Source organism: Ovis canadensis, chromosome 23, assembly GCF_042477335.2.
Source record: "Ovis canadensis isolate MfBH-ARS-UI-01 breed Bighorn chromosome 23, ARS-UI_OviCan_v2, whole genome shotgun sequence".
In the NCBI taxonomy this organism is placed as follows: Eukaryota; Metazoa; Chordata; class Mammalia; order Artiodactyla; family Bovidae; genus Ovis; species Ovis canadensis.
This window is the reverse complement of record NC_091267.1, coordinates 74,728,478-74,749,990: the sequence shown is the minus strand read 5'-3', so window position 1 is coordinate 74,749,990 and position 21,513 is coordinate 74,728,478. Positions and strand designations below refer to the sequence as shown.

Genomic DNA, 21,513 nt, shown 5'->3' with positions numbered 1-21,513 from the left:
AGAGAACATTCAGAAAAAGCAGTCTGGTGTGACCATGCCTCAGACGTCAGGAAGCGCTGCTGGAGGGCAGCGGTCTCTGCCCCGTCACTAGAGGCTCTGATTCAGCAGGTCTGGGGCGAAACCCAGGAATCTCTGTTCCTAGTAAATATCCCAGGTGATTCTGATGTAGGCATTGCACAAATCACATTTTGAGAAACACTAATTTGGAGGGCAAAAGCTCTATTTCTGGAAAACAGTAAGCAAATACACTCTTAAGCAGAAAGAAAGCAAGCTTGTGATTGTAAAGGATGCTTAAAGACTTTTCAGAGTGCCTCAAATTCCGGATGAAGACACTGCGATGTACCTGTGGAAATTACCGGACAGGGAAATGGCCTGTTAGAATGCACAGGCTCGTGGACCCCGTGAATGAATGGACCCCACTCTCTCCCTTCTTGTGCTCCCTCTACACACACACACACCATCTCCACTGGGGTGAAAGTGAGCCTTCTAGCAGGAATTTTTAACCTGGAGGAAAGAACAACTGTTTGGAAAGTCAGACTTTCCCTTAGGTTTCTTGTTAATTCCGAGTCCCAAAGACAGCACCAGGGAGGGATGGGCGCGCGGGCATCAGGAGGCCTCCCCGTCAAGTGCCCTGCCAGCTCCAGCACCGTCCTAACTCGCCATGGAAACGACAGCGGGAACCCAACGGCTCCAGGGGACAGCAAACCACAAAACTACCCTTGGGACCAACAGGAACCCTTGCAGGCCTCTGGTTTCCCAGTTCCCTGTGTGCTGTCAGAGGCACTCCAGTCAGCCGTGTGAGTCTGACGTGAGGCAGGGGGGAGAGGGAGAAAGGGGGACATCAGTGACTTCCATCAGCAGCCTCAGGCTAGAAACAGAAACACTGTTTCAGAGTCACCAGTAACGATATTAAACCATCAACAACCACAAAACTGGCCCGCTTGCTGCATGCTTAACCTGTCCCCTAAGAGCCAGGCAGGGGGGAAAGTTGGTTTCCACACAGAATAGCAAATTTCTGCAAATACTATGTTTAACATTAAACTCTAACAGTTGAAACTTGAAAGTCCAGCAAAGAACTCCACGAAAATAAGCAGAAGAACAGAACCCGCCAGAGTGCAGTCCAGCCTCGCTGGACTCAAGCCAAGGGCTCTGAAGACTCCTGCCCACTTTTCATTTAAGTGGGGAAAAGAAAAAGTTTAAGAACATCTTAAAGGATCCCAAGAAGTCAACAGAGAAAACCGAATTTAATGCAGTCTGGTTGATAAATAAATCTTTTGTTTCTCTCTGAGCTCTCTTCTAAACACACTGTACGAGGGAAGAAGAAAATAGGCTGTTACGGCCAGAAATGAGGCTGGGAGCCGTAGCCAAGGAGGGCAGCGTAGGCTACACAATCTCAGCGCCCGAGCTTGAAGCAAAGGCTTTCCTTTGATCAGACGCTCAGGGAAAGAAAAGGTGAACTGTGTGAGCTGGAAAACTTCCCAAGAGGATCAGAATTCCATCTGAAAAGCAAAGCTGTGCGAGAAAGGAGCGTCTAGTGCTGGGAAGGGTTAAGTGGAGGAAGGGCGTTCCACGCAGCCTCTGAGCTTCCTTAGACTCTTGGCAAGCCTCCCACCAAGCCCAGCAGTGGAAATTCCTTCCCGAGGTTTTCTCTCCTTGAGCAGCAACTGTGCTGTGTTTTGTCTCTAAAGTATCGGCTACGCCCTTTCTTCAGCAATCAACTGCTCCTGTTTGCCTGTAATATTCTTTATCTGACAGAGCATCTTCGCAGAAGCGGGAGCTGTTCGGAGCTGCAGTCCACGTCCGGCAAATAAGCCGAAAAAGCATTTTGGCATGCCACTCCCGATCTCACTCTGTTAAGGAATCATCACTGTTTCCATTAAAAGTGAGTTTTCAGGAATCACTGACAGAAACAAAAATTAAAATCTCTTTTTCTGTAAACACCTGGAGATTTCGGCAGGGATGGGCAATTAAGATGACTCACTAGCTCTATAATGCCAAGATCCCCGAAAGAGCAGAGCAGGCAATAAGGTCACTTATTTTTCATTTCATGAAGACTCAAAATGTAGCAAATTGAGCTTTCTAAGAAGAAAGGTACTTGATAAATGCCAGGCATAATTATGAGTTTCTAAACGGTCATTTCTTTACAGCTGCCACTCTTTTACACCCACATACTTGCACACCGAGCCCAACTCCATTCCTTTACTCCCATCTGAAAAATTCTCACCCCTCCGCTCTCTCTTCTCTTTTCAGCTCAAGGAATTTCACGTCTAATCGGATAACCTTTGAAGTACCATGGAAAAGCGACCAGAAACATACACATACAAATTATTAGCATCAAACTTTGCTTTTGAGTTTCTTCTGACCCTGCTCTCTGTAGGCACTGCACTGGACTATCACCGTCGCGGAGCTCTCTGACAGATCCCCCCGCAAGCTTCAGACTTGTCGGCGTAACACGACTACTCGTGAAACTTTAACAAGGGACAGATTCAGCTCTTTTAATGTAAAAGTACATTTCAAATGTTTGAACACTAAAGTCATTTAGTATAAATAAGTTCACACTGCTTTGATACCGTGTTCAAAACAATAAAACTAAGACATGAGAAGGAAAATTATATTCCTTGAACTCAAGCCAGCAAAAACTTGTCCTCTTCATTGACTTTACAAAGAAACAATATATTTTATTAACAATCTTAGGACTAATACCACCTGCAACATCTAAGCGGAATACAATTAATATAAGTGAAATAGTATCTACTAATAAATAGAGGTAAATAATGCACCTTAATTATTAGTAACATACGGAATCTAGAAGGAAACCACAGAAACTACCAAAAATTACTCTGATTTTGCCTCTCCTCTATCTCTGAAAACTAACCGAAGAGCTCCAATGCCAATAAAGGAAACACAAACGCTGGGAGTTCCAAGAACAACGTTTCCTCTGAGACTGCTGGCCTGCGCACGGACATCTGCACGCCGCCTTTCCAGAATTAGAATGCCGCTGCAAACACCACTTAGGATGCTCTTCGAACACTGCTCATTTGGTTACGTGAGAATTTCCAATAGAAAGGATAATTAGGGGGACATGTGGTTAAAAGAAGAAGTCTCACCACGCCTGTGATAAATGCATTATATGTAAAGCTTTTTTTCTGGATATCTGCCCTAACACTGTAACCTAGAAATTCATCCCTTGAGATGTGGTAAAAACTTAAAAATAAATTATCCTTTGGTTCTTCTCTAACATATTCCCTGTGAAAGGCAGACTTGAGATGAACAAAAATTCCTTCAACATAAACTGAAAACAAGAAATTAAATATATGGCGTATCTCAAAAATACCATACCACCTGTACAACACTAAATAAGTCACTCCAGTGCTTTCTGAAGGACAACCGAGTTACACATAATTTCAATTCTAGTACTGAACCCCTGTGTGCATGTACACATATAAACTTCCTACTTTGAAAACTTAGCAAAAAAATCCTTCACGGATAATGGGGATGGAAAACAAAAATCTCAGATTAGTACGTGGTGGTAAATAAATTGGTTTAAAGCCTAACGTTTTTTTTTGTTGTTGCTTTGTTTTTAACAAAGGACAACACAACATCATCCTCATAAAATGCTCAGACCCCACAGACCAAGCCCCCTCAGCCCGCCTCCCTCACACGCGGTGCCGCAGACACTCAACAAACCTTGGCTGGCAGCGAAAACCTCGAAAGTCTTCCACCTTAAATCAAAGTCACGGCTTTACAGTAAAACTACATACTACGTAGAGCAAGCTGATAGTATGTAACTGGGTATGTTTTGTTCTGCTTTTAAAAATGCAAATGAAAGATGCTGGACCCAAGTACATACGACAGGACTCACAGATATTATGAACAGAAACGGGCGGAAGTACTGGACGGTGTCAGCAGTGGGGACAGTGGGCATCCTCGGGGGCCGAGAGGAGGGCACAGCGCGCCAGGAACCGAGTGCTCCGCGCGCGCGCACTGGCCGCGCGCGCGCACTGGCCGCGCGCGCGCACTGGCCGCGCGCGCGCACTGGCCGCGCGCGCGCACTGGCCGCGCGCGCGCACTGGCCGCGCGCGCGCACTGGCCGCGCGCGCGCACTGGCCGCGCGCGCGCACTGGCCGCGCGCGCGCACTGGCCGCGCGCGCGCACTGGCCGCGCGCGCGCACTGGGCGGCAGCCTATCAAAGTGTCCTTTCCTTACACTTCCACAAGAAGGCCTTCACAGGCTACACAAGGAATAAAATGGGACCCCAGGCCCTCTCCCCGGTTTACTCCCTGGAGGAAGCTGAACCCTGGCTCGAAGACGTCAGGGGGAGCAGAGAGCACCGCTCCGACAGCGGGTGGACCGAGGAAGCACACACCGCGCCCGGAGGCCCCGGCTGCGCCCGCGCCGCACTCCCCGGGCCCCGGCACGCCCTGCCCAGGGAAGACCGAAGCGCGGCCCTCAAGAACGGGGACGCACCCCCGAGAGAAGAGCCCCAGGTACCGTCTGTGGAAGTTCCCCCACGAAGCCACAAGGCTCACCCTCGACAGCCCTGCCGGGAAGACGCAGGGAGGAGGGACCTCGCCCACAGACCCCGGCGCGCCACTCCCTTCGCAGGGGCTCCCATTTAAGAGGACCCGGGAGCAAAGGGTCGCTTCAGTCGTGTCTGACTCTTCGCAACCACGTGGGCGGCAGCCTGCCAGGCTCCTCTGTCCATGGGATTCTCCAGACAGAAACACTGCAGTGGGTTGCCATGACCGCCTCCAGGGGATCTTCCCAACCCAGGGATGGAACCCAAGCCCCTTGCGTCTCCTCCATCGGCAGGCGGGTTCTTTACCACTAGCACCGCCTGGGAAGCCCTAAGGATCACCAGTGAGTGACATAAAAGTCAGACACCCACACAAACAGGAAACAAGAAACCAAGGCAGCAAAGGACACGTCCTCAGAAAAGGAAGACACGCACCCGTCGGGGGGAAGGCGGGTGCCGGTGGGGGCAGAACGCTGCTAAAATACACACCAATTAAACACACACATAAGAAAGACCTCTTGGAAAATGAGGACAGCAGAAATCCAGAAGGTCAAGATGAAGTAGAGAAACGCTGTTAAGAAGTAGGGCGTTAAGAGGAAAATTAGAGCATCAGAGGACAAATGAGGAGGTCCTGCCTAACTACTAGGAATTCAGAGGAAGAATCAGAGGAAGAAAAGGGAAAATAAAATGGGAAGAAAGTATCACACAATAAGAGAAAGTTTTCCAGAACTGAAGGACATGCTTCCCCTCCGCCCCCCCAGATCAAGTGTTCATCTTAGTGGCTGAAATGAACAGAGTGCCAAAAAAGAAAATCCTAAAGGAGCTACCTCGCGCCCGAGGTCAGGAGTGGTGGCCAAGAGGAGCGACCCTGCGTCCAAAGTAAGGAACAGTGGCTACACTTTGCTGGAGCAGCCGAGAAGAGAGACCCCATGTCCAAGGTAAGAGAACCCCAAGTAAGACGGTAGGCACTAAGAGAGGGGGTCAGAGGGCGGACACTGAAACCACAGTCACAGCCAACTAGCCAATCTGATCACACGGAACACAGCCTGGTCTAACTCAGTGCAACTAAGCCATGCCCTGTGGGGACATCCAAGATGGATGAGTCACGGTGGAGAGGTGACAGAATGGGGCCCACTGGAGAAGGGAATGGCAAACCACTTCAGTATTCTTGCCTTGAGAGCCCCATGAACAGTATGAAAAGGCAAAACGATAGGATACTGAAAGAGGAACTCCCCAGGTCAGTAGGTGCCCAATATGCTCCTGGCGATCAGTGGAGAAATAACTCCAGAAAGAATGAAGGGATGGAGGCAAAGCAAAAACCACACCCAGCTGTGGATGTGGCTAGAGATGAAGCAAGGTCTGAGGCTGTAAAGAGCAACACTGCATAGGAACCTGGAATGTCGGGTCCATGAATCAAGGCAAACTGGAAGTGGTCAAACAGGAGACGTCAAGAGTGAACGTCGACATTCTAGGAAATCAGCGAACTAAAATGGACTGGAATGGGTGAATTTAATTCAGATGACCATTGTATCTACTACTGTGGGCAGGAATCCCTTAGAAGAAATGGAGTAGCCATCTTAGTCAACAAAAGAGTTCAAAATGCAGTACTTCAATGCAATCTCAAAAACAACAAAAGGATCTCTGTTTGTTTCCAAGGCAAGCCATTCAATATCACAGTAGTCCGAGTCTATGCCCCAGCCAGTAACTCTGAAGAAGCTGAACAGTTCTATAAAGACCTATAAGACCTTCTAGAACTAACACCCAAAAAAGATGTCCTTTTCATTATAGGGGACTGGAATGCAAAAGTAGGAAGTCAAGACACACCTGGAGTAACAGGCAAATTGGGCCTTGGAACGCAGAATGAAGCAGGGCAAAGACTAATAGAGTTTTGCCAAGAGAACGCACTGGTCATAGCAAACACCCTCTTCCAACAACACAAGAGAAGACTCTGCACATGGACATCACCAGATGGTCAACACTGAAATCAGACTGATTATATTCTTTGCAGCCAAAGATGGAGAAGCTCTATACAGTTAGCAAAATCAAGACCAGGAGCTGACTGTGGCTCAGATCATGAACTCCTTATTGCCAAATTCAGACTTAAATTGAGAAAGTAGGGAAAACCACTAGACCATTCAGGTATGACCTAAATCAAATCCCTTATGATTATACAGTGGAAGTGAGAAATAGATTTAAGGGCCTAGATCTCATAGACAGAGTGCCTGAAGAACCATGGATGGAGGTTCATGACATTGTACAGGAGACAGGGATCAAGACCATCCCCAAGAAAAAGAACTGGAAAAAGGCAAACTGGCTGTCTGAGGAGGCCTTACAAATAGCCGTGAAAAGAAGAGAAGTGAAAAGCAAAAGAGAAAAGGAAAGATACACCCATCTGAACGCAGAGTTCCAAAGAACAGCAAGGAGAGATAAGAAAGCCTTCCTCAGTGATCAATGCAAAGAAATAGAGGAAAACAACAGAATGGGAAAGACTGGAGATCTCTTCAAGAAAATTAGAGATACCAAGGGAACATTTCATGCAAAGATGGGCTCAAGAAAGGACAGAAATGATATGGACCTAACAGAAGCAGAAGATATTAAGAAGAGGGGGCAAGAATATACAGAAAAACTGTACAAAAAGAATCTTCACGACCCGGACAATCATGATGGTGTGATCACTCACCTAGAGCCAGACATCCTGGAATGTGAAGTCAAGTGGGCCTTAGGAAGCATCACTACAAACAAAGCTAGTGGAGGTGATAAAATTCCAGTTGAGCTATTTCAAATCCTGAAAAATGATGCTGTGAAAGTGCTGCACTCAATATGCCAGCAAATCTGGAAAACTCAGCAGTGGCCACAGGATTGGAAAAGGTCAGTTTTGAACTGTGAACCTCCTGATGTTCAAGCTGGTTTTAGAAAAGGCAGAGGAACCAGAGATCAAATTGCCAACATCCACTGGATCATCGAAAAAGCAAGAGCGTTCCAGAAAAACATCTACTTTGCTTTACTGACTATGCCAAAGCCTTTGACTCTGTGGATCACAATAAACTGTGGAAAATTCTGAAAGAGATGGGCATACCAGACCACCTAACCTGCCTCTTGAGAAACCTATATGCAGGTCAGGAAGCAACAGTTAGAACTGGACATGGAACAACAGACTGGTTCCAAATAGGAAAAGGAGTACGTCAAGGCTGTCTATTGTCACCCTGCTTATTTAACTTATATGCAGAGTACATCACGAGAAACACTGGGCTGGAGGAAGCACAAGCTGGAATCAAGATTGCTGGGAGAAATATCAATAACCTCAGATATGCAGATGACACCACCCTTATGGCAGAGAGTGAAGAACTAAAGAGCCTCTTTATAAAAGTGAAAGAGGAGAGTGAAAAAGCTGGCTTAAAGCTCAACAGTCAGAAAACGAAGATCATGGCATCCGGTCCCATCACTTCATGGGAAATAGATGGAGAAACAATGGAAACAGTGTCAGACTTTATTTTTTTGGGCTCCAAAATCACTGCAGATGGTGATTGCAGCCATGAAATGAAAAGATGCTTACTCCTTGGAAGGAAAGTTATGACCAACCTAGACAGCATATCGAAAAGCAGAGACATCACTTTGCCAACAAAGGTCCGTCTAGTTAAGACTAGAAAGCTATCGTTTTTCCAGTGGTCATGTATGGATGTGAGGGTTGGACTGTGAAGAAAGCTGAGCGCTGAAGAATTGATGGTTTTGAACTGTGGTGTTGGAGAAGACTCGAGAGTCCCTTGGACTGCAGGGAGATCCAACCAGTCCGTCCTAAAGGAGACCAGTCCTGGGTGTGTATTAGAAGGACTGATGCTGAAACTGAAGATCCAATACTCTGGCCACCTGATGCAAATTACTGAGTTATCTGAAAAGGCCCTGATGCTGAAAAAGATTTTGGGCATGAAGAGAAGGGGACGACAGAGCATGAGATGGCTGGATGGAATCACTGACTCAATGGACATGGGTTTGGGTGGACTCGGGGAGTTGGTGATGGACAGGGAGGCCTGGCGTGCTGTGGTTCATGGGGTCGCAAAGAGTCGGACCTGACTGAGCGACTGAACTGAACTGAAAACCTCTTTAGAGTTGTTCAAGAAAAAAAGAAGAAAGAAGGGCTACAAAGCGAAGATCAGAGTGTGTGACGCTGTTTAGTAGCAACTGTAGAAGCTAAACGACCCTGGTGCGCTGGCTTCAGAATCCTGAGGAAACGTGTTTTTCATCCAGAAACCAGTCAGATCATCAAACATACGAGAAAATATTTTTAGAGATACAAAGTATGTAATAAATTTGTCCCCATGTCCCCTTTCTCAGGAGGATCCTAGAAGATTCCCCACTAAAAAGGAGGAGTTACCCAAGAAGGAGCTGCTAGACACAGGACAGCATATGGAAAGCCCCAGCGAGACGAAAAGGGCAGCATCAGGGAGGTGGTGAAAGGCACCCCCAGGAGAACAGGGGGGTACCAGACCTCCTGAGCAGCACCCATGCTGGCTCCAGGAAGGAAGCAGTCTCTAGGAAAAGGGCGTTGAGAAGAGGGTTAGAGTTCTGTCACCTTAACAGCATGAGAGAAAAGGAAAAGGACGCTCATCTCTATGCTACCATCCACCGCATTGAAGTGCCTTAGGGATGAATTACAGTCGCATACTCAAAGTGATGTCAGCCTTCAACAGCAACTTAACCGAACACGGACACCTCCACACCGAGAGGCTGAGGGGAGCAGCGGTCGGGGCGCAGGGCTGAGCGGCTGGAGACAGGGAGGAGAAGCAAATCGCCACTTTCCACAGCGATGTCAACCGCAGTCCAATAACGAACAGTTCAGAAACAGCAGCAGGTACGTACTACCTGGGAAGAAGGAGAAGACAGCACGCAGGGAGCCCCGAGAATCAGAAGCAGCTGTCGGGGGGCAGGACTTGGTGTAAGGAGGGGCTGGAGTTCCAAGCACCTGTGTCTTTTCTTACTGCCAGATTTTTTACAAATTTATATAAAATATTACTCTCATGGGACAAAAGTTTAAATTTTTTAAAATACAAAACAAAACCAAGAAAGGCACAAAACAGAAGCCGAGAAAGCGAACGAGGGTGAACTGCAGTGGGAGAACGACAGTGGGATGACCGCTGCTCCCCAGCCTCTGCAAGAGGGACGACAGTGGGATGACCGCTGCTCCCCAGGCTCTGCCACAGCCCAGGCGAGAGCTGACAGCTGCTTGGAGAGGGTGTGTGCTCAGAGACGGGAAGCAGAGAAGGGTGGACGCACTGAACAGCTACTTACAGATTTGGAATCAACAGACATGGGGGATCAGTCAGGAGCTTCTGAAAGCACCAACAGGCAGGGCAATGCCCCCAAGATCCCTCTGCCCAGAGACTTCTCTATTTAGTCCATAAATGCTGACTCTTTGGGGCTATCATATTCCCCTATGTTATTACACGCATTTTGATTTTCTTTTTGTTTAGGGTTTAATTTTTGGATTATTATGAATACACAAACAGGAAAATACAGAAAACAGTAACGATCATCCAAGTATGTGCTGCTCAGCTTTTCAAACACTAACATTTTGAACCTGTTGCCTATTTGTCTCTAACTTTTTTAAAAGAAATAAACATTATGGATGTAGCTCAAACCCTCTTCAAACCATTCCCAAATCACATCCCCTTAACCGGCTCCCAGAAGGTAAATGTTAATCTGATTCTGGCATCTCACATCTCCCTCTGCCTCGCCTCTGGAGTGAAAGTGTTGGTCTGGATGGACTGCAGCCCCTTTCTGTTCTAAGACGACAGGATTGCACAGCATGATGCAAAATTCTTGATGGGAAATACACAAGAATGCTTCAAAAACATTTTTCAAACACCCAAGACAGACTAAATGATGATATTACCCTTTAGCCAAAAAAAAAAAAAAAAAAAATCACAGTAACTTTATTACAAGAGAGTCAGTAAAAATAGTATTATCAGTGCATAGGGCATATAAACACCCAAGTTGGAGAAGTGCCCTGTGGTTCCCTTTCACTGTAACCAAAGCTCCAGGGAAAAATAAGGACGTGCTTGAGCACACCTTTCTGGGTTCTTACTGCCCTGGGAGCTAATTCACTGAGGCGCCAACTGTCCCGACTGTCCCAGGACTCTTCCTGGCCAGTGCATCAGAACCAAAATGCTCTTTCAAAAAATGCATAACTCCAATTGTACTTTAAAACTGCCCATGAGGAGGCAAGAAAGTTACCTGTACTACGTCTCAACCCTTGTGTGCATCTTCTTCATTTCCTGGGTGATGAAACGTGAAGTGCACACAAAGGGCCCTGCCCTACGCAGTGAGCCGTTACCCCAAGGAAACACTCGCACGACCGTGTGAGCCGCCAGCCGCACTGGTCACAGTGTGCACGGAACACCACTTTCAGCTGGAAGCACAATCGACAAGCTCAGTGCTCAGACCTGGGCTCTTGGCAGACACTTTCTCTACAGTGAAGTGAGAAGGTCACTTCAGGGAAAACAACTGACAGCATTTGTTGCCAAGGCTAGCCTTCAAGCTTTCGACTGAAATTTAAAATGCTGGAAAACTCGTTTCCCCAGTGAGCCTGACAACTTCCCAATACTTCAGAATTTTTTCTGATGAGATCAGTGGTGACATTAACAACAGCCACTCCTTGAAACAGCATAACGAAGAATGTTAACATTTGGAATATCTGTATTATCCCAACAAACCAGTATTTTCCAAATGACCAACACTTAATGCAATGAAATGATGTATGGGCAAAGATCCACTCAAAGTGCCAGGAAGACCAGTGTATCCTAATGTAGAAGAATTTTGAAAGTCTACTGAAAGGGTTTTACATTCCACATTGAAATCCACATGTAAGAAATTACCACTTAAATCCGCCTGCAATGCAGGAGACCCAGGTTCAATCCCTGAGGCAGGAAGATAACCTGGAGAGGAAACGGCAACCCACTCCAGTGTTCTTGCTGGCGGACGACAGTCCACAGGGTTGCTAAGAGTCGGACACAACTTAGCGACCGAGCATATCAAAGTATACTCACAATTATCTGAAAAGACAATTGAAACACTCTTCCCTTCTCTAACATATCCACACAAACTTCACATTAATACTAATGGATTATTCTTTCTGGATGTTAAAAATCTTAAACACATAATCACAATGGTTAATGATCATAGCTAAATCTATGATCATTAACAGGCATTTACAAACAAATGGACTATTCATTCTTTCTTTAAAAGTTATATCCTTCTGGAGTAACTGTCTCATATATTTGCAACAAATACGTAAGCATCAGAGGCTTTATTTACCACAGAATCAAGATTGATCATTGCTCAAAAAAGAAAGAAAGAAAGAAAATTTGGTAAATCCTTCAATCTATTTCAGAAAGATGTAGATTAAAGTCCCTGCCCTCTAGTTATGAAAGGGCAGACCCTTTTCATTTACCGTGTTACTCTTGAAACCTATACACTAATCACCCAGATAATGTGGTATTAATGGATTTAAACTTTAGTTCTTAGATTTCAAAGGAAACTTCTTTTCATGGAAAAAACTGACCTTTTTGTAAATTTTGAAAGAAGTGTCTGACCAAACCCCTATAGTTCAGAAGTAACACACCAAATATTAACTTCCCAGACACATTTGTAGATTGGTTAAGAAATACAAGTGGTTTAGGAGAAGTGCTCTTCTTGTACAAATGTATCCAGTTAATGAATATCTACATCATTCATTTCAAAGAGGGACCCTGAGGACAATCTGAGAATGAGAACTGACAGTGTCTTCACTACCAGAGTCCTGCTACCCAGCCTCTGAAAGAGAAAGGTTCCCCACTGTAGCTTTTCCACCTGAACAGTCCAGAAACAATCAGAAGCTGACACCTCCTCCCCGTCCTAGTTATCCACCCGCTTCTGCACGCTCACCTTTGCAGTTCACTGAGCCCCCGTGCAGTTGGTAGACTGGGATTCTGCCTTAGAAAGTTCTGTTTTAAATTGAGATGAGTGAGGTCTTGGCTGTAGAAGAGGTTGGCAGGCAGATGCTCCAGGCTACAGCAGGAGAGGTCCACTGAGCTAACGCGCTGTGACGCGACCTACAGGGGGATAAAAGCCACAGTTCAGCTTCCAGAGCATCCTTCACCCTATAACTGTTTTCCACAGACAGAAACAAGGTAACCTCATGTGGGAGCACAGACTCGCTACGCAATCAGCACCATTATTCAAATCCAAACCAAGAGCGTTTAGACAGGACTGAGCAAAGGATCACGGCATCCGGTCCCATCACTCCATGGGAAATAGATGGGGAAACAGTGGAAACAGCGCCAGACTTTATTTTGGGGGGCTCCAAAATCACTGCAGATGGTGACTGCAGCCATGAAATTAAAAGACGCTTACTCCTTGGAAGAAAAGTTATGACCAACCTAGATAGCATATTCAAAAGCAGAGACATTACTTTGCCAACAAAGGTCCATCTAGTCAAGGCTATGGCTTTTCCAGTGGTCATGTATGGAAGTGAGAGCTGGACTGTGAAGAAGGCTGAGCACCGAAGAATTGATGCTTTTGAACTGTGGTGTTGGAGAAGACTCTTGAGAGTCCCTTGGACTGCAAGGAGATCCAACCAGTCCATCCTAAAGGAGATCAGCCCTGGGATTTCTTTGGAAGGACTGATGCTGAAGCTGAAACTCCAGTCCTTTGGCCACCTCATGCGAAGAGTTGACTCATTGGAAAAGACTCTGATGCTGGGAGGGATTGGGGGCAGGAGGAGAAGGGGACAACAGAGGATGAGATGGCTGGATGGCATCACGGACTCGATGGACGTGAGTCTGAGTGAACTCCGGGAGATGGTGATGGACAGGGAGGCCTGGTGTGCTGCGATTCATGGGGTCGCAAAGAGTCGGACACGACTGAGCGACTGCACTGAACTGAGCAGATTAAAGCATTACCACGGGAGGAAATTGTGCCCCCCCCCCGGAAGGTGCTGACAGTGGCCCCCCCGGAGGGTGCTGGCAGTGCCCCCCCTGAGGGTGCTGACAGTGCCCCCCCCGAGGGTGCTGACAGTGCCCCCGCACAGGAGACAGGTGACACGGAGCACTGGCCACCCTGCCAGGTGCAGTGGCACCCAGGCCCCGCCAGCTACAGGGGTCATGCCCCCCGACACATCCGTGGTAAGGGCATTCAGGGCTAACTGATGTGAGACGCCCTGGAGTGAACTGCAGGGGTGGGAGACAGACACTAAGGCCGACACTGAACTTAAGCAGAAGCCCTTGAAACGCTGATTGAAAACCAGCACAAAGAAAAGCGCGCTCAGTGGCCTTGCATTTACGTTTCACAGTAACAGCAGCACACAGTCAGGTTCCACTACTGCCTGCTGTGAACTTTTCAGGTCCTGCCTCCCGCGGTGTCGTGTAGGTGATCTGAGTGAAATTCACTGCACGTCTAAATGTTTATCCACATATTCAAAGTATCCCCAGCTAAATGACTCCCATGATAGCCAGAGTCCCAGGGCTACAGGGCGTGCTGGAGGCAGAAACAGCTCTGGGCGCCCTGCGCTTCTCTCCCTCGTATGCTGGGAACCACGGTGCCGATCTGCGCCATGGACATGGCTTTAGGACCACTGACACAAACCTTGGCTCCTCTCGCCCCCCAAGGCTGTGGGGTTACTGCTCCAGGAGCTGGGTCGATACCTCCTCACGCTCTTTATCTTCACCAAAGCTTCACAGCAAAACCTCCACTCCTTGTCTGTGATCAGTCTGATGCCCTTTTCTGTTACCAAACCCCAGCTTCACTCTTCTGTGATTACAAAAGGCAGCGGAACGTGGTTCTCAGGGGGGTTGGCTCTGGTTCCATCATCCCGAGCTGAGAGAGCCTGAGTGCCCCGCCGAGTTCTCTAAACTCCGGTTTTGTCCCCGGTTTAACAGGCATTAAGATGACACCTCCGTCTACATAGCTGGCTCAGAGACAGCACTCCATAACTGGTGACTGCTATGACTACTTCCAAACACGTCTCACACTCACCAGAACCCACATTCTCCTGATGCTAAAAAAGGTACTCAGGAGTAAATCTGCATGACAAACACTGGTGATGGCACCTCTGAGGTTGGAAAGGACCGATGAAAGCTAGGAGAAGGGCTGGCAGGGCTCAACTCAAAAGATTTTACAAAGTCAGTCTGAGTTCACGTTTCAGCAATTTCATCTTCCTTTGAATTTTCACCCTTAGGTAAGAAAAAGAAACTCCCAAACAGGGCCAGGTCACCCACGCAATCAAATGATGTGAAAAAAAGGCCAGAATTTAATGGGCCTGTAAAGCCGGTGCAAACATGCCACGGCCACACAAGATTCCCTGGCAGAACCCACTTATGGGAAGTGAGGTTGAAAGGATCACTCGGACTCGTCCACCCAGGTGCCAGCCTGTGGTGAGGACGTGACGGCGCGTCGGGCCTCCCATCCCCGAGGGGCGGCCCGAGTGAGAGCACCGCGGGAGGTCGGCACGCACGGGCTGTCTCCGGTGCTTCGTTCGGTCACTTCGCTGGGCCTGCCTCTCTGCGGCCTGTGGACTGCGGCCCGCCAGGCCCCTCTGTCCATGGGATTCTCCAGGCGAGAACACTGGCGTGCGTTGCCGTTTCCTTCTGCAGGGGTCTTCCCAAGCAACACACTCTGACACGAGTTTCAGCAATCGTCTGGGCACTGGCACGGAGCAGGGCCTCAGGCGCCACAGGAGGCCCCCAGAGGCCCCGCCGGCCAAGCTCAGGTTGGAGCTCACTGGGCAATCTGTGCTTCTGCCTGCCCCAAATCCTTTCCCACTTCTTCCCGTAACAAGCCTTCAGCTGCACGAGATCCCAGTGGGAGCTGCAGAGCACGCTGCTCCAGGGGCGGGAGGCGTGTGCTCACAGCTCCAGCCATCCGAGCCGCACTGCTGAGCCCACAAGCTGATCCAGCTGGGACTGGCATGTGACCCCGGCCAGGCTAATCCAAGGCCTTCTCTGGGATACGTATTCTGAACCCACAAGAGCGAGTGAGCCTGCCACTCAGAGCTGCAGTTAAAATGGCTGGACTAGATTTGTGTGCATCAACCTGGACTCATTAAAAACCCAAGCCCCAAATAAACAAATAACGCAGACTGTACAATTTCACATATAATATTATGCATCAAAAAATTCTAACACACATGATGATTCCATGTATTATGCATGAATAGTTATATGTGAGTAAAGCTACATGCCACACACTGGTCAGTCCCAGGTGGCTTAGACGGTAAAGAATCCACCTGCAATGCGGGAGACCCTGGGTTCAGTCCCTGGGTTGGGAAGATCCTCTGGAGAAGGGAAAGTCTACCCCACTCCAGTGTTCTTGCCTGGAGAATCCCGTGGACAGAGGAGCCTGGCAGGCTACAGTCCACGGGGTCACAAAGAGCTGGACACGACTGGGCAACTAAGCACAGCACATACAGTGGCCGTGTCAGATCAATGCCAGTGACTGCCTCTAGGGGAGCAGGGAGGGAGATGAAAGCAGGAACGGAAAGACAGGGATCTGGAACGTGTCTGGTCATCCACTGCGCCGTAAGGACGGAAAGTACGAGGAGCTGCGTCTTCCCAGCTGGCACCAGTGGTGAAGAGCCCGTCGGCCAGTGCAGGAGACGCAAGAGACACGGGTTCCATCCCTGGAGGAGGGCATGGCAGCCCACTCCAGTGTTCTTGCCTGGAGAATCCCACGGGCAGAGGAGCCTGGCGGGCGACAGTCCACGGGGTCACAAAGAGCTGGACACGACTGAAGTGACTTAGCACGCACACGTCAGAGTGTTAGACAACCAGGAATTGTCATGTTAGTCTTTGTGCTCTTCCGTGTCTGTGCGTTTAACTGAGAAAAAAGCAATGTGATCGCGATATAAAGACTTCAGTGAAAAGGTAAGGAGATCCTGCAGCTCCTTTGAGGTCACTGTAAAGATTCTGGCTTCAGCAAAATGGGTGGTCGTGCAAAGGTTCCAAGAAGAGTCTCTGTCTGACTGTTAGGCTCACGGAGGGGGACTGCCCCGCGCTGAGTGCGGCCCTCGGGAGCGCTTCCTGGGACGATGACACGGCCCTGCTTCACCGCCCTCGTCTCTCACCAGCCATCAACCTGGCCGGGGCGTTCCTCCGACAGGGACTGCTCTGCAGAGGACGTGTTCCCTTTTGGCTGAAGCATCAGGCTGAATAAACACTCTGCCTGGACAACTACGAGATAATGATTAAATGTCAAGTCGGATTTGATTTCTTTCCTCATTCTGGATCGCAAGCCTGTTCCTGCTGGAAGCCAGGGGGAGGACGGCTCAGGGCAAAAGCCCAGCAAGGAAGGGGCCTGTGGGGGTCATGGCGGAACAGGGCGAGGTGAAGAGCAGAAACCAGACACGTCCTGATGGCAGAGGGCGGCCAAGACGACCACGAGAACCGAACCGCGAGCGGCACCTCTGCCCTGTGCCAGGCCCTGCAATAAAGGAGATTCAAGGGCTTCCCCCTGGATCAGCCTGGGCAGGTAAGGCCGCCATCACAAAGAGGTTTTACACAACTCCCAGATGAAAGAACTACCAACAGGTCTAACCACAGAGGCTGTAACCTGCCTACACAGCGCCTATTAAATCTAAAACCCTCCTCAAGGCAGGAAATGGAAGAAAGGAGAGAGCCACCTCTATACCCCTCACGGCAAGCAGCCTCTTACTGTGGCTGTTGTTCAGCTGCTCAGTCGTGTCCAGCCCTTTGCAACCCCATGGACTGCAGCACGCCAGGCCTCCCCAAGCCTGCGATGAGCTCCACCAACTCCCGGAGCCCAGCCAAACTCATGTCCCTTGAGTCGGTGATGCCATCCAACCATCTCATCCTCTGATGTCCCCTTCTTCTCTGCCTTCAATCTTTCCCAGCACCAGGGTCTTTTCAAATGAGTCAGCTCTTCGCATCAGGTGGCCAAAGTATTGGAGTTTCAGCTTCAGCATCAGTCCTTCCAATGAACACCCAGGACTGATCTCCTTTGGGATGGACTGGTTGGATCTCCTTGCAGTCCAAGGGACTCTCAAGAGTCTTCTCCAACACCACAGTTTAAAAGCATCAAGTCTTCGGCACTCAACCTTCTTTATGGTCCAACTCTCACATCCATACATGACTACTGGAAAAACCATAGCTTTGACTGTGTGGACCTTTGTTGGCAGTGTGATGTCTCTGCTTTTTAATATGCTGTCTAGGTTTGTCATAGCTTTCCTTCCAAGGAGCAAGCGTCTTTTAATTTCGTCTTCACAGTAACTCAGCACAGTAAGGGCTGATCTCCACTTCAAAGATGAAAGTTAAAGGGTCTGCCCAAGGTCGCATGGTGAAGGCCCAGCCACACAGAGTCTGAATGACAGCCTCAAGTTCAAGTCCTACCCAGAGGGAGGCTCCTGTAACTGCCACGGTCCACTCCTAACAGAGCCCTCAGTTCAGTTCAGTTCAGTCGCTCAGTCGTGTCCGACTCTTTGCAACCCCATGAATCACAGCACGCCAGGCCTCCCTGTCCATCACCAACTCCCGGAGTTCACTCAGACTCATCGAGTCAGTGATGCCATCCAGCCATCTCATCCTCTGTCATCCCCTTCTCCTCCCAGAGCCCTCAGCCCAGAGCAAAGATGGTTTGATGTCATTCCTCATAGACCATGAGTGAACCACATGTGAACGGAGTCAGGTTTCAGAAGATCAGTTCAAGTCACCATGGCTTGGGAAATCAGTACTAGTTTGTATTAAAAATGACCAAAAAATCTGAGGCTAATAATTTAGAGTCAGTAAATCAAATGAGATATTTTCCCCCATGAGCCTACACACGTTGGGAGATACATTACAAAGCACATGAATCCCAACCGTAGCTTCCCAGCAGTAAAAGAATCCACCTGCCAGTGCAGGAGATGCACGGACATGGGTCTGATCCCTGAGTCAGGAAGACCCTCTGCAGAAGGGGTCTTGCCATGGACAGAGCAGCCCGGCGGGTCTGGTCCGTGGGCTGCAGAGAGCTGGGCGCGACTGAGCGTGCACACATGGCCCAGCCACTGGCTCAAGAAGCCGTCTTTTCCAGCTTGAGGGCTGGAACATATAAACACATATGAACAAAAAGCTCACTGGGCCCTCGAATTATTTCCCCAAAGAACACTGCAGACTAACCAGAAAAAAATGGTAATATGAACAACAAACTTTCCGGATTATCTACCAGGCTTCTACACAACTCTACCATCCCACTCAGCTGGACCCTTTCCTCGGTCGACTCTCTGCCAGCTGTTAGGAGCCTTGCATCAGCGATCTCTGCTCTGAGTCTGGTGGGCTACGTTTCTCAACCAGTGCCTCTCTCCTAGCCCTAACCCATCCCCTCTCTGTGCTTCGGAAATTATCGTCTTCCTTTTGCAACAGGCCTGCACTCTACATCACTCCCATTATTCCTACCATTCACTTAGTGGACAGTCGTCTTCCACAAGCAAGGGAAAGTTCAGAATGACACCCAGATGATTTTTTTTGTCCCCACTATAGTGAAATACTGTTTATCCTTATTATGTGCAAAGCAGGCTCAAAATTAAACAGAATGATTCTGAAAGGCTTGGTTGAATCAGCTGAAACAGCATAAATAATTCCGCTGTGCAAAGTAAAATATTGCTGTAAACTGGCTTTATGAGTCATTAATTGCTCTGGCCTAGCCTTCAGTGGTTTGGGAAATTATGCCCTGGCTATAGGGAGAGTCTCTGGGGAGTTTACTAAATTTCTGTAAAAAAATTCTTAACCTCAATTTACTTGGTTTTAATTCTTACCCCACTCCCTGCTTCCAGATGCTTTGGGAAGGCATAAGCATGTAGGAGAACATGAATTTATGGTAGGGTTTATTCATCTTTACTAGCTAAGTACTCTAACAACTTACTTTTAATTTCATCCTCATCAAGTTTTGTAAAAACTTGTAATTTTTACAAGTTGTAACTTTGTAAAAGTTTTGTAATACTTGATATCAGAGAGATTTTCTCATTTTAATAAACTTTAAACTGTCACTGCTCCAAAACATGAAATAATTTCTTAAAAAAAATTCTACAAACATACGTAATGCCTTGATTCCAGACCTTTTCACAATGACCTCTCATTTCTTGAACCTGCCTTCATTATCATTTCATAAAATCTGCTTAACAGCAGATGCAGAAAACCTTCCTATAAAATTAATTACAATATATACATTAATAATGTCCTCATACGGGCATATCAAACTAACGATTTTGGATTTATTAAGTTCTACCTGAAGTTCTGATATTTTATTATTTCTTTAGGCGTCCCTGGTGGTTCAGACGGTAAACAGTCAGCCTGCAACGCAGGAAACCCAGGTTTGATCCCTGCATTGGCAATTATGTCTTAGCCTTAAATGAGTAAATGATATGAAACAGCTAAAAATCCAAGAAATAAAATACACAAGTTTGCACAGTATTCTAAGCCAGATGTAATCGAATAAATGAAGACTAAGAGGATGTGGAGAGGCCGCCACGGCCAAGCGCAAAGGAGAGCGGGAGCTCAGCGGGCGAGGGTGCTCCCTGAGCGGCTGTGAGTCCCCAGAGGCAGCTTACTGAGACTGTGAGGGGCCTGTTAGGACGTAGTTAGGAGACCAAATAAAGCAGTACAGAGAGCGGCAGGCTGGAAAAGGAACGAAGGAAGGAAGGAGAGAGAGAGAGAGAGAGAAGAGAAGCGCTAGGCGGATGCCTGACTGACGGGTAAGCAGACAAACAGGAGTCCCTGCGAGAGGACCAGGGGTGACAGGGAAGCCAGGCTCCCCGGGGGCGCGGCACTAGCGGGCCCGCCCGCAACGCAGGAGACGCCAGGGATGTGGGCTCGGTCCCTGAGTGGCAAAGAGCCTCTGGAGGAAGAAATGGCAACCACTCCAGTACTCTTGCCTGGAGAATCCCATGGACGGAGGAGCCTGGCGGGCTACAGTCCACAGCGTCACAAGGAGTTGGACAGGAGTGAAGAGACTAAGCACGCGTGACAGTAAGGAGCACCAACACTGAGAAATTTAGGCCTAGAGTTCCCGCAAGGCATCCCGAGCTCCCTGCCAGGCGAGTGAAGAGGACGAGTGCCCCGTCAGCGTGATCACCACCCGCCTCTAGGAAGCAGCCCTGGACTGATCATCTTCAGAACGCAGGCCCCTGGAGGGCACAGATGCCCAACAAGCATAATTCAAGAAGGCACGTACAGCAGTGCAGAGGGGCAGAGGGCACAGACCTCGAGCCCCCGGCTGTCCAGCGCTGACGGTCCCCTCTCGGGACAAGATGGACAGGTCCGCGCAGGCCCCTGTGCGGACTGGCACTGTACCCCCAGGAGCAGGCAGAGCCGCGGGACACGTCCCAGGAGCGAGTGGGATGGCGGAAACCAGACGAGCAGGCCTGGAGCCTCGCCCTCTCGGAGCCACACGCACGACGAGAGGCTCGGAGAAGGCCCCCAAGGCCTCCGGCATTGCTCATCGGGTCTCCAGGCCCAGAGTGGCCTCCTTTGCACATACAGAAACCCCATTGTGTTTCTCGGTAAGAACAGGAAAATAGGACTCGGCTTGGGTGGAGATCAAATCTGAACTCAGAGTTCCTTCCTCATTTCCTTATTGGCAGAATACATGGAAACAAGCTCCTTAGAGTGGGACCACTGGAGAGCCTCTGAGCGCTTCCTCAAGGGGCCGCCCCTCCACAAAGGACGGGGGGAAGATCACTGACCCCAAAAGTCTTACATTTGAGCTTTCTATTATAAGAGATAACATAAATTCATGTTAAACAGAAATATTTCTAAAGAGCCTAGAAACAAGCTACTTGGTTTTCTATTTAAAATACAAATTATGCAAACACCTCAATGCTTAAGTTCCAGTCTAACATACAAGGTCTGGTACGTTTGACCTCGAGAGCTCACTGGGATTTTCTTCAATTATTCTAGCATTCCTTACTTTATAAAATAAATCAGACCAGTGGGTAGAAGGATCTAACTCTTCAGAATAGTTGCAGATAATCCAATACTCTG

General features: G+C 48.5%; 1 protein-coding gene across 1 annotated transcript in view; it reads right to left on the bottom strand.

Moving 5' to 3' along the window:
- The window catches only part of PHLPP1 (PH domain and leucine rich repeat protein phosphatase 1), a 232,283-nt gene that overhangs the window by 82,715 nt on the left and 128,055 nt on the right, over positions 1-21,513 (bottom strand). Inside the window, exon 4 of the mRNA XM_069569000.1 lies at positions 12,434-12,600. Coding sequence (XP_069425101.1) covers positions 12,434-12,600 — 167 coding nt within the window. The remainder of the gene's footprint in view (positions 1-12,433; positions 12,601-21,513) is intronic.